This window comes from Chiloscyllium punctatum, chromosome 7 (genome assembly GCF_047496795.1).
Source record: "Chiloscyllium punctatum isolate Juve2018m chromosome 7, sChiPun1.3, whole genome shotgun sequence".
Classification (NCBI taxonomy): Eukaryota; Metazoa; Chordata; class Chondrichthyes; order Orectolobiformes; family Hemiscylliidae; genus Chiloscyllium; species Chiloscyllium punctatum.
The window spans coordinates 66,977,600-66,991,481 of NC_092745.1; the positions used below are offsets into that span (position 1 = coordinate 66,977,600).

The 13,882-nt window shown below is 41.2% G+C and overlaps 1 protein-coding gene across 2 annotated transcripts in view; it reads left to right on the plus strand.

Annotated features, from left to right (window-relative positions):
- The window catches only part of LOC140479765 (potassium channel subfamily T member 2), a 723,557-nt gene that overhangs the window by 348,874 nt on the left and 360,801 nt on the right, over positions 1-13,882 (plus strand). For both annotated transcript variants that reach the window (XM_072573900.1, XM_072573901.1), the window contains exons 12-13: positions 8,478-8,642; positions 10,009-10,145. In XM_072573900.1, coding sequence (XP_072430001.1) covers positions 8,478-8,642; positions 10,009-10,145 — 302 coding nt within the window. The remainder of the gene's footprint in view (positions 1-8,477; positions 8,643-10,008; positions 10,146-13,882) is intronic.

The window sequence follows — 13,882 nt, forward strand, 5'->3', positions numbered from 1 at the left end:
TGTCAGAACTTTCCAGAACTCCATTGAGATGAAGATTTGTTGGACCTTGGCAGTGTCTTCACACTTACCACCTGAGGAATCTTACTCTCTTCTGTGCAACCCCCATTCCTCATATTCATAATCTGTCCCTGTTCAGGCATCTAGTGAACCAACCCAGCCCTCCCAACTCCAGGGAATGCTGATTCCTCTTTCCTTGCCAAACTTCTGATACCCATCTCAAGCCCTGATAGCGTTGACACCACCACTCCCCCATCTCCCACTTTCTGACCCCACTTCTCCAGATAAGCAGCCCATCCAATCATGGTGATGTCTTCCTCCAACTACATTTGATCAACTTGGTCAACTCAATTGCACTCTCCTTTCTCCCCTCCCAACAAATCCCTATTTGCTCTCCTCCCCTACCCCATCTGCGCAGGCCAGAAATGTGTGATGGAGTGAAAACTCCACAACCGGTGGAGAATCCTGAATTTTGGCTTTTCCTGACTTTTTGCTGACTCACTCACTGCCAGTCAGATCAGTAAAAATACATCCCAGAGTGCTTAATTTCCTAGACAAAGTACCTTCTCATCAGCAGATGAGGAAGCTGCAATCAAATTGTTGTAGTTTGTCGCACTCTTGTCATGTTCTATGTTCATTCAAATTGGCCATTAAAGGTCAGTGTGTTCTTGCCTTTTGGGAGCCAATCCTTTCAGTAGTGCTGTCTATTTTTATTTTGCTGCCACTTACCTTTTCTCGAGCCCAGCACAAAGGAAAGATCACAACTGGGAAATCCTTGCTAGCTACAAAATGAAATATGAGCCATAGGCAAAGTAGATAGCAATAAACTTTTTATCTTGCAAGTACATTAGTTGTATGTGAAATTCCTCTGAGTTGTTCTGAGAGATGGACACACAGCACACTGACCAATTGTGTATTTAACTATAAATTCAATGTTTGTGATGGAGATCCATTGTTGGAGGGTTGCTCAGAGGCCCAGGGCTGCTGGCTGTTTACTTTGTGATCTTTCAGTAAAGGGCCACACATGGCTCCCTAGACTGCGCCCAGACACTACAGATTGATGCTATTACGTTACATTGCACTACACAGCCGAACCAGCCAATACAATGACAAGACATTAAAATCTGACCGTGCAGTTCTAGGTGACAAATTTGTCTGTCATTAGCAAACATCAAGGGTGAAGATACAAGGCCATTTCTTAGAGCATTTTTTACATTATCAGGTGCCAAGAGGCAGGGAGAGTAAGAAAAGCTGCTATTGTAAACATTTCCAGAACCCTTGTTGTCTTGTTTTTGAAAGCATTGTTACACATTCCTGGATTCACCTGGCAGTGTTGTTGCATTGTCACATGGTGTTTCACTTGGTCAGTGACCTGGGCACAAAAAAGACCAGGTGGTTGTCTCGGTTCATCTAGGCAATGGGGCACTGGCTGGGGAAAATGCAAAATGATGCTGACCAGAAAGACCAGGTGTCCAAATATTGGCACTTGGGAAAATCACTGTTGACCTCCCTGCAGGCTAGGAAAAAGTGTTCACCACTGCTCTGCTTTTTACCTCTTAGCTAATCATATAGCTACTAATTCCACATTCTTATATTGCATTATGAGGTACTTCACAGTTGTTCATCTGGATGTAGAATAACGATTTGCTGACCTCGATGCAAACAATCACTTGAATTTAATCCTGACTGGCTACGTTTCCTAGGCCTTTGGAGTTGAGGTCTGCTGGATTGAGGAGATCTCCACTTATCTGCCAGATCCAGCTGATTGTCTCAAATAGGCCACCATGCTCAGACATTTCCCTCACTTCTCAAATTTCTCCTCCATTGTCCTAATCTGTCTTCTGCATTTCAGACTTTCCTCTACTCCAGTCTCCTCAACCCTGGTGTTACATCTTCCTTCTAGACTCTCATGCCTAACTGACGATGCCTCAAACCTGGCTCCTGGCCTCTTGATCTGCCTTACTTAGGCCTCTAATCACCCTCATCCTGGCCTCTGATCCTTCCCAGACCAGCCCTGACCCAGGCCTTCAATCCCCCTTGACCTCAGCTTCTGATCTCCTCAACCATAACCATTTTTGTTCCAGTCCATTCAGTCAAGAGACCCCATCAAGGAAGCCACTGAACATTTAGGTAAAGCAGACATACTGAAGCAGCAGACAAGGTTGCTAGAGACACTGGGAGAAAATTGGATTGGAAATTGGGGAAGACCACCACAGTATCAGTACCATATTGGCTCTGGCTGTCCCCATGAGCAGGGTTGGCAATTTCCATGAAGAGTCAGGACTGCACTTGGGTGTAGTGAGAGGGAAAGGAGAAAGAAAACCTTCCTAGGGCAGATAGGTTCTACGGGTGACACCTTAATGTAAATAGAATCTCTCATTTGTAGATATATATTTTCACTTTACATCATTACATGTCTGATCAGCCATTATTTTAGCTGTGGCTACAAGAATGAAGCTCAAGAGGCTAGCCTTCCTTAGTGCCACACAATATGAGAACCTTGTCTAAAGGAGTGCTCTGCAACTATAAAACATTGTCATATCTGAATGTGGGAGCAACAGATGTTGTAAAGCATTCCAGTGGTTTGTTAACTATTACTGCACAGCAGGAATGTTAGAGAAAAAGCAAACTGAAGAGTTACATTTACGTTTGGGAATAAACAGGAGCTGCTTGCTTTCCAACACTGACAGACTGATAGGCAATGACTAATGACTTCATCCAACTCTGTTCTGTTGAAAGAGGGGTCCCAAATAAGTTCTGCCTGTCCTTCTGTGCTCTTTCATGATGAAAGTGATATTTCGTCAATCACTGCCCTCATCTTCCTCCTCAGACGAATACTGCTGGTCCTCCAGTTGGCCCCTTTTGGTCTGTTCCTGTTGTCCAGAGCACAGTGTGCGCGGATTATGCAATGTATTCTGTCTGTAATGTACTGCAAGAAACCACCCAAACCTGTCCAAGCATGGGAACCTCATCTTGAGGAGGTTTCATGTGGCCCAGGTAGAAAGAGACTGTGGGTTTCTGCCCTTTCTTTGTATTGTGAGTGGACCTTATTGCTACAAACTCTGGTTTGAAGGCTTTTCTATATTAGCTGGTGTGCCTGAGCTAGTATGTGTTCCTCATCACACTCTGTGGCTAGTTGTACTGGAGTCACACAAGTGATCAGCTGTGCTGGATCTACTGGCAAGTGATTTCAATGAGCCTCTGTGGACATGATCAAAAATAAATCAGCTTCTTGTTAACAGTGAGCAGCCACAGCAGATACAAAGGACAGCTCACCATAGTCCTCCATACATTGGGGCATGAAGGGTAACAGGATGCCCCAACATGGACCTTTAACATAGCAGACCTTAATCAGATGTGTCCTTCACAAGAGATGCTGTGTATACAGTAGGAAATTGAAAGTCTGGTAGGAATAAATATACCCTTCCCATTGCCCCCATCCCCTCCAATCCAACCCTTCGCTAAACCAAAGAAAGGCAGCACTGCATATAAGAATTGGTTGTATAATACTTACCAACAAATGTGTAAGAAGAGAAGCTTCAGCACCTTGTGCAGCCTGAGAGACCTTGGACTCTGTTTATGGAAGGATTACTTTTTAAAAGTTGTCTGTGATTACTAGGATTATTTTGCAATGATCAATGTATTGGTTAAGGTTGCTAGTGCTCAGCATTTGTAATCGACATAGTGCAGTCACATTGCAGAATTCTGTGGTTAAAGCTCTCTTCAATATATGCATATACACCGGTAATGTACAAGTGGCTGATTAATTGCCCCTTGAAGAACCTCATATCACGCATAACTCCTCAGAGAAGAAAAAATGTATTCTGCCCACTCTGGGCGTGGTGGCAACGATTCCTCATTTTCACCGACATTCATGATTTGAATGAGGATGGAAGGCAACACAGTAATCGTCGCAGGCTCACCTCTTCGTGACATGCTCCCCGCCCTCAAACCTTTATGTTCCTTTCTGCCTTGCTCTCCCCAGCGACCCCAATAGGTTTCAATCCCCACACCCCCCCCCCATTCCCAGCCAACCCTCTTATTTAACTCCTCACCTCCCCACTTTACCCCCCGAGCCCCAGGCATGCCTAAGTCATGCTGGAAAAGCGCAGCAGGTCAGGCAGCACCCAAGGAGCAGGAGAATCGATGTTTCGGGCATGAGCCCTTCTTCAGGAATGGGCTTCTTCAGGAATTCCTGAAGAAGGGCTCATGCCGGAAACGTCGATTCTCCTGCTCCTTGGATGCTGCCTGACCTGCTGCGCTTTTCCAGCAACACACTTTCAGCTCTGATCTCCAGCATCTGCAGTCCTCACTTTCTGCCCATGCCTATGTCATGCCAAACATCACAACACAGTGTTGCCCCCCCCTTTTGAAGCCAAGCTGTTAGTGACTATTGATGACCCCACCCCCACTTCCTGTGGTAGCCAGTGTCTTCCCTTCCTTTATTCTCTCACACCCTTATATGTTGAGTTGGCTCCCTCTACATCCTAGCATGTAACTCCCACTCTCCTTAATTCACTTGCACAAATTCCCCACCACAGAAGTGGCCCCTGATTACAAGCTTTGACCAGTCACGAACAGGCCCTTCAGGCTGACCCATGCCTCAACACTCTGGTGTGGAGGAACAGCCCTGACCGATGAATGATCAGACCCCAACCAGCTCCCTGAAAGATTTACCTCTAATATCAGACACGTTGTATTTGACGTACAGAACAGACTGGGACCCACTTCCTAGACTGTAATGATATGGATCTCCTGACGCCATAGGCAACCTACTGATGGTGTCCCAGACTCTGGATGGAGACTGAACAATAACCTTGACTTTACTGTTGCAGCACTTTCTGATTGACAATAGTTCTGTCTTTTCTAGACTAAGGATAACTCCCCTTACACTTTGAAATCAAAGCATATTCACTGTATCTGCCTTGTGAGCTGCCGGCATGTAGCATAATGCCGACATTGATGTAGCACAGTGCTATACAGCAAACTGTGTACCCACTATGACAGATCACTGCTGACAACAATGACATGCTGCCTGGCTTTGTGTCTGCACTAAAAGGCAAGGCAAGGCAGAGATGCTGAGTGTGTCCAAGTAAGTACAAAGTGCATGAATGTTAGGAAAGCAAGAAAATAAGCCAAAGATAGACCCTGTTCTGATGCATTTTGCTGTGCTCCAAGCAACTTGGCAAAAGTATCGTAATGTAAGTTGCTGATGAGCTCCCAAGTGCAATATTGAAGTAGAGAACTGCATCACAAGTGAGTTGAAGCTGTGCCATGATGATGTGGTGAGGCTGGTGATCTACTGATTCCAATCTCTGTGTGTGGAGGATGTGGGCAGTTGCTCTTAATGTCATGCCCACTGAGATGGTGGGGAACGTTGGCCAAGGTGGATGCCCACAAAATATACCACTGAGCTTCACCACCCTGACTTTCCTGTCAGAAGTTGGTGCCATCTAGTTTCTCCCTGCTGCTTGGGAAAAATTGCAATTTGCATGGACATGAGGCAAGATTAGAGAATAGTCCACTCACTGTTCTTTAGTGAGAATCTCATCTAACCTTTGAAACCTTATGTGGAAACTTGCACTTCTTTCTTCTCGTCGAGATTTTAAAAATTCTTAATATTGCCCAAGTTGTCCAGGGACTGGGAAAGTGTCTCCTTTGACATAGAGTCCTGAATAGGCATTATTTTGGGAATGGAGTTTTGGTACCGCTGTATCCCCTGCCACTGGGGCAGGAGGTCAGCACCCACTTACCCTGCTCACATGGCCATCATCATTTTTTGCTCCATGAAAATCTCCACCCTTATGTGGCAGCCCACTTGCTACCTCCCTGACCATGCCAATCCTGACCCTTCACTGTTTCCATCTTAGCGAGGCAATGGCCGAGTGTTATTATTGTTGGACTATTAATCCAGAGACTCAGGTAATGTTCTGAGGACCCAGGTTCAAATCGCACCAGGGCAGATGATAGAATTTAAATTCAATAAAATTTTGGAATGAAGTGTCTGATGATGACCATAAAACCATTGATTGTCAGGAAAAACCCATCTTGTTCACTAATATCATCTGGGGAAGGAAATCTGTCATCTTTACCTGATCTGACCTACATGTGACTCCAGACCCACAGCAAAATAGTTGACTCTTAACTGCCCTCGGGGCAACTAAGGATGGAGAATAAATCTTGTCCAACCAGTGATGCCCACATCCTTTGAATGAGTAAAAAAAACTCACTCACTGCCCTGCTCCCTTACTCACAATAATCAGGAGCAGGATGGTAAGGGAGGGAGTGAGCGGCACAGCCAAGTGCTGGCAGTAAAGTCGTGACTAGTTAAGAATCCCCCAGGATTCAATTGATTTGAAATATCTGGAGGGATAAAAAAGTCATTTTTCATCTGCTTGTTACGTTGCACCACTCATTATTGTGGATGGTCCTGTTCTTTGATGCAGAGAGCTATCTACATCATTACTAACACGTCGCAGACATTGTGGCTGCATGTGTGGTGAGTGCACCCCCTGCAGTTGGATGGCAGCAAGTGCAACTAGCTTGATGGGCCCAGCTGATTTTATGCAATAAGCTTAAATTACACCCTTGGCAGAATTTCCTCTGTTCTTAGCAGCCTGAAAGTTGGCTGTTTACAAGGATGACTGGTATGTTTGATGGAAAATGGATAGTGGTTGTCAATTTATTTTAATATATCCAATTTACGCCTTTTCAAAGTTTATCTCAGTATCAAAAATATCTGTTGAACATTAGTAACTGATACAATCAGGATGGAGATATAAAGTCTGTGATAGGGGATGGAGTAACTCAGCCCTCCAAAGTTTTTGGTGGTTGTCTGTCAAAGTGCAAGTAGTGTATCAAGAGTGAAGATCTGCATTGCACTCCAGTGCATTACATACCCTCAGGATAGTTTACAATATTAGCAGATGGAGAAAAACAATTTGTTCTTGTGCTTTTATTATTATAGCCATCAAGTCCCATGGCTGTCATCATTGTTTGCTCCATGAACATTTCCACCCTTAGCTGGCAGCACAGTTGCTATCTCCCTGGCCATGCCAATCCTGACCCGTCACTGCTTCAGCCCTAGCGAGGCAATGGCTGTGATATTTACTGCTTGCAGGTAACCTGGCACTAGATAGTGCAGCACTGCTTTTCATGTCACCTGACCTGGAATCCATGATGTCGTCTGTAACTGTGAATGGGAAGTTATTAGCAGGTCGATGCAATCTATCTCTGGTATCCTTTCATTGCTGCTATTATTTCTCAAAATGAGCATAAGTAAAAGGGTAAACACACCCAGAAACGTGTTGGGCCACAACTGTGGGTTTATCAAAAAAAAGGGTAGTGTCAGAGAACTTGGAACACAGTTTTCTAAACAATAAAGTTGGGGAGATGGTGATGTGGTGGTAAAATCTCCAAACTAGTAATCTAAAGGTTCAGGCTGATGCTGTGGGAACAGGTGTTCAAATCCTGCTACAGCAGATAATGGAGTGGAATAAATCTGGATTGAAAGCTGGTGACCTGAAAGTACTATCAATTGTCACAAAAATCCACCTTGTTCACTGAGGTCTTTTAGGGAGAGAAATCTGCCATTGGTACCTGGTCTGGCCCACGTATGACTCCATACCTACAACAATGCAACTGATTCTTAACTGCCATCTGAAACAGCTGTACAAGTGACTCGGTTCAAGGGTAAATTGGGTTGAACAACAGATGTTGGCCTTTCCACCAATGCCCACGTCTCCAGAACAACAAAGGTAAATTAATTAGATAGAGGAACAAAGGTCATCAAAAATGTTATGGCAAATCTTCCCCAAGAGCCTTTTATATGCATTCAGCACACTGTTAAAGCCCTAGGTGCAATTTTTGCATGTGAAGCAAGATGATCAAATCTTGTACTGGCAAAAGAGTTGGAAATTACATTGTCAGTTCAATAACATCCACAGAAGGCTAACTGAAAAATTTGACATCATTGTAAAACCGAACAGGAAAATTGGATGGAACATTTAAAAAGGGTGATGAAGGGCTTATGCCTGAAACATTGATTCTCCTGCTCCTCAAATGCTGCCTGACCTGTTGTGCTTTTCCAGCACCACACTCTCGACTCTGATCTTCAGCATCTGCAGTCCTCACTTTCTCCCATAAATAATGTGCCAACTATTTTTTTTCCCATTGGTTAGACATACTTTACTCCCAGTAACTGGATCCACCTGATAAGAAAATCTATCCCTCTGCTTTGAATGTACTGAATAAACAACCTCACAAGAATTCATTTTCCCCTTCATATTATCTGTATGGATACTGCAAATTTTGGATTTGAAATGCATAACAACAAGTAAACATTGTGTTGATCTGGATTTGTTGCAGCAATGAAAAATAAAACAAATCTATCCATATTGATTTTCTGTCTGTTAGTCATGAACAATATCTTGGAATTTTGCTTGTGAAAATTGATAAGTAGTTTTGTTTTTATCCTACAGTTTGAACAGCTGGCCTATCTGTGGATGGAGAGGCAGAAGTCAGGAGGAAACTATAGTCGTCATAGAGCTCAGACAGAAAAACATGTTGTACTATGTGTCACCTCTTTGAAGATTGACCTGCTAATGGATTTTTTGAATGAATTCTACGCTCATCCCAGACTACAGGTTATAAAGAATGTGTTCTAATCACATAGTTGTCCACAAAAAGAAGCATTTAAAATACAGACAACCTTACATCAGTCCAAACTGCTTTGCCATGTTGACCCTTACAAGTAAATTTGTCAGTACAATTTTATATTTTACTTCTCAAAATCAATAAATTCACTTTTTGAAATAATCAAAAATGCATTTAAATTTGATTCATTCAACTAAGGAGAGAATACCATTGTAGATCTTGAGCATTCAAATTTGCTTAATCTAATTAAGCCACTGATATTTCTGTAAGAGGTATTTCTATGAGAAAATTATGAGCATTTTACTAATATTTTTGCTTAACCAGTAAATAAATTGGCATATGTGTGCTTTTGGATTTTAGTAATTTTTCACCTTGTATAGGATTAAAGATCATGTGAAGGAATATGTGATAATTTTTACATTGCTGCACTTCTGTGCAAGAAAGCACTACCTTGGCTACTTATGTAACTTCTGCAGCATCTAATTAGTTGATGTAAACTTGTGCAGTTTTTTTTAAATCATTGTGTCATTTACAGTGATCAATTAATGGGTAGGTGGATACAGTTAATTTTATCCATGCTGCATCTTCTAAGTAATTGTGTAGTGAATGAATTTGGGAGGTAAGTCACAACATAACCAGATCTGAATCTTTCCATCAGTAGCGACCAGTTTGTGCAATAACATTCAATTTTTATTATCAAAAATACTGCAGATCAGTGCAGCTGTGTTTGCAGACATCAAGAATCAGTATAGATGAGAGCCGTAAACAACAATAGCAGCATACACAATATAACATACTCTGGAATCCCATTATCAATTATTATTGTTGACTTGCCCCGGTATGCATTGTAAACAAATATTAAAAATTGTTAATAATAATAATATCTCTGCATTAAATTAGACAAGACAAGAAATTATACAAGACAACCTGTGTCTGTGTGTGTTTCCTCTGGGTGCTCCAGTTTCCTCCCACAATCCAAAGATGTGCAGGTCAGGTGGATTGGCCATGCTAAATTGCCCATAGTGTTAGGTGCATTAGTCAGAGGGAAATGGGTCTGGGTGGGTTGCTTTCGGAGGGTTGGTGTGGACTTGTTGGGCCGAAGGGCCTATATCCACACTGTAGGGAATCTAATCTAATCTAAATTGAATTAAGTAAAAATAATTAACCAATAAATATGGGTGCACATTAACAAGTGAATCAGTACTAACTGAAAATTACATGGGTATATTTTGCTTCAATTTGATAATGTCAGTTAAAACTTTGAAGAATATAGATACTTATTTTTGTTTCACTAAGTATTAAAGAATACATGCTTCATGTTCTGCTAATTGTATTTACATTTCATTTTTCTAACAGGATTACTATGTAGTGATCCTTTGTCCTACTGAAATGGATTTACAGGTTCGAAGAGTGTTGCAAATTCCAATGTGGGCACAAAGGGTAATTTACCTCCAGGGGTCAGCGTTGAAGGACCAAGATCTTCTGAGAGCCAAGTAGGTCTACACTGATTTTTCCATTGTGCAAATGAAATTGAAAATAGCGTAGTAACGCTTTCAGGAAGCAGATGATTGCTTTTCCTCTAGTCTGTTCCGTGTAAATGGTGCATTCTGAATTGCCTTGAATCATACATATTGGTCACAATCTCTCTAGTCCCTTCTTGAAGCCCATTAATGCTTCTTGTCCCATTATCCAAGTTGACAATCTGCTCCACACACTTAACTAATGTGTCCATGAAAAGAAATCTTCTATTTTCCATTTTAATCTGTTGCACTTAACTGTAAATATAACAATAGAGGTATAAAATTTGTTTACAGACTGAAAAACATGCCTGGATTCAAATTATCTAAAGCTGTTGCATGTGAAAAAAACCTAGAGCATATGCTCTTGATCTTTCTTCAGGAGAAGTTCTGCTCCTTTAATTGGATGAGCTCTGTGAAATCTGAGGCAGTGATGGGTGGTGAGACAGAACTGGATGTTGTGTACTTGGACTTCAAAGTACTTTTGGGTTATGTATCTGAGGGGCTAAGTGCACATGAGGATTAGAAATATCTAGGTCTATCATCTGCTCAAAGATATCTAATAAATTAATCAAACATGGCATCCTACTCTTTAAACTGCACTGACTCCATATTATTTTATTGCTTATTTCATGCCCTGATACTACTGCTGGCACATTATTGGAAATTAATTTTGTTTTAATTGGGAACCATAATTTGGGAATGATGATGGTATGGAGCTTGTTCCATTCCCGAAATGTTTACACTGCCACCTCCGTTTGGATCTAGGACTATACCCATGACAGGTGCCATTCCTCCCTGAAGCCTGTTTGGAAAAATTACAAATGTGAAAGATTGGTTTGACAGTGACTAAACCTACAACCTATATTCTCAATCCATAAAGGCTGACTTGGAAGGAATGAGCAGCAGTTTACCTGCTGCAGCCGATAATGACTGAATGCTTTTACTTTGGCGTGTGCTGCATGGAGAAGCTTTAAATTGCAATTACTGAACTCTGTGTAATACTGAGAGAGAACTGAACACAAACTACCTTGAGGGACAGAGTGTTAGAATTATTTTTCCCACTTACCCTGGAGTTTGAGAGATGAGGACATGTGATCCTCAGTTTGATTTCCCTATGTTGCTGGCAAAGTACGAACAGTGAAGCATGAAAGAACAATGAAAAGGAGGATCTGCGCTGTAGCATTCAATTCCAAAGAATTTGCAGGCCATGCATATTTTATGAAAATCGCAGTGAGATTGTCTTTAATATATTTTATGAAAGAGGTCACAAGGAGCTTTGCTAACTTTTGCATGACGATATGGAACCCAGGTAGTTCCACCTGTAGATCTGAAAAGACCGTTCTATTTAATGATATTCTAGTTATCAATAATTTTCTGGTCCTCCTCCACACTGTGCTTCACTTGGTTATCAAAACATGTTTCTATTTTCTATTCCAGAGCTTCTGTCACATGCAATCTGTAGGCCAGTGTCTTGAGAGGTAGATCTTGAGGTGCTTCAGGTCCTCCTGGTAACTTGGTTCTAAGGATTGCCCATACCCTGGTCAATCTCATCTCATTTTATGGCGATATGATGGCCTCATGGTATCATCCTGGAGTGTTACTCAGATAATATGTGGGGACCCAGGTTCGAATCCTGTCACGGCAGATGGTGGAATTTAAATTCAATTTTTAAAAAAAATCTAGAATTAGGAATCTATTGATGACTGTTAATCCATTGTCGATTGTCAGAAAAACCCATCTGGTTCACTAATGTCCTTTAGGGAAGGAAACTGCTATCCTTACCTGGTCTAGCCTACATGCAACTAGAGACTCACAGAAATGTGGTTGGCTCTTAACTGCTATGTGGGCAATAAATGCCATCTGGTCAGCGATGCCCTCATCCTGGGAATGAATACGGCATCTCCTAAATGAGGATTAGATTGTGCACGGACAGGCGAGGTCAGTGGCTAATTACGAGTTGCTGTGCTGAAAAATGGCAGTTTTCCATAGATACTCCAACAAACATCCACTGTATTGGCCCTTGGACTCTCAAACTGCTGCTTAATGGAAAAGCTGATTCAATAGATGCTATTGCAGTCAGAAAGCTGTGAGTAACAGCAGCGTTCATCGCAGCCTTGAGTCTGAAAGTCAATACATGGGATTCTGACTGAGCTTTTCTATTCAGTCTATCTTAGACAGCATCATAATCTTATGATCTTAATCACGGTTTGCTGAATGAAATGCAGTTAACTTATAGAATCTTTGCCTTTTTTAAACTAACTGGAATTTGCATACATGAATAATTGTGCTCCATTTTCTTGACTGCATTCAACAACCTAGTGACTTGTTTAAATAATCTATTGGTACAAGCTGTGAGCCATTTTGTTCTCAAAACTGGTGTTCCCTATACTTTAGATAGAATATTTTGTATAATTCATGATATGTTTTTTCAGATGATTCTCCAACAACAGTGTGAAATGGGAAAGTAAATTTTGCAATGAATTTGACAAGCCAGGATCTATTATAGCTGTGATTCTGTGGAAAGATGCTTGATTCAAAGTTGTGAAATATAGCATATATTACCTGATAGGATGGTGGACACCGATTCAGCAGTAGCTTTCAACAGAAGTTGGACAAATATTTGAAGGATGAATAACATTAATGAATACATGCATAGGAACAGGTCTTCATGGATTGAACTCCTTTCAATATGTATTATTTCAGGTATAAATGAGTGAATGGGAGAGAGAAGGAAAAGGTTGGGGATGTTCTTATTATGGGGAGATTAAAAGGAGACTCGTTTACACCTGAAAATGAAGCTAGAAACTTAGGGAACGTTGATAGAGAAGGAGACAGCAGTAAGAATCCTTCTGGGAAGAGAGCATGAGAAAGACAGGAAGTGAGCAGAGAATGACACCATTTTTGTCATTAACTGTAAATGTGGTATCTTGTTGAGAAGGGTTTGAAGACACAGGGTGAAATACTCTGCCTTGACGCTACAGGAAGGCTACTGTTCAGGATGAGAAACCAGACTGGAGAAGGAAGGTGCCGAGAGATTTTCTTAACTAGAAGAGCTCAAGGAGCGGGCTTTGCCAAGGAAGGGAGTTGTTGTTGCCATGAGTACAATGTAATAAAACTATAGATCCAAAATTCAGCACAAGCAAAACCACTGGAGATCCAGTAGTGTTATATAAGCTCCATGAATATGTAGTTTTATGTCTGTTATTTTTCTGATTGCAAGCTAACTACACTCTAACTGTTTGATAATCATTTATCCTTTATCAATAATTCTATTGTGCAACAGCTGTAGTGGGACATTTGGCAATTGACGTCAGTTATGGAATGTGAAAAATGTATGAAAATGGAATAGAGCTTCCTTCAAAAGTACCAGATTTTAAACTAAGAAAAATAGCTAATTCATTGTTGTGATCTCCAGTGTGTTCACATTTCAAAGTACAAAAATAGTTATAAAGTGCAGAACTTTGTTTAGAATTGATAACAATTGAAACTAATGGAATTAGATTTTTTGCCATGAATTTCTTCATTCCACTGCACATTCAGCTTTAATACACATTTGATAAAACTGTTGTTAATGCAACATCTGGACCAACATTTATATTGGTGTTTGTAGTTTGCAAGTCTCCATGCATTTTTGTCATCATTTTGCAAACACACCAGTGAATACAGTAATGATTCTGAACTATTTCTCTTTTTCAATCTGCAATCCATTT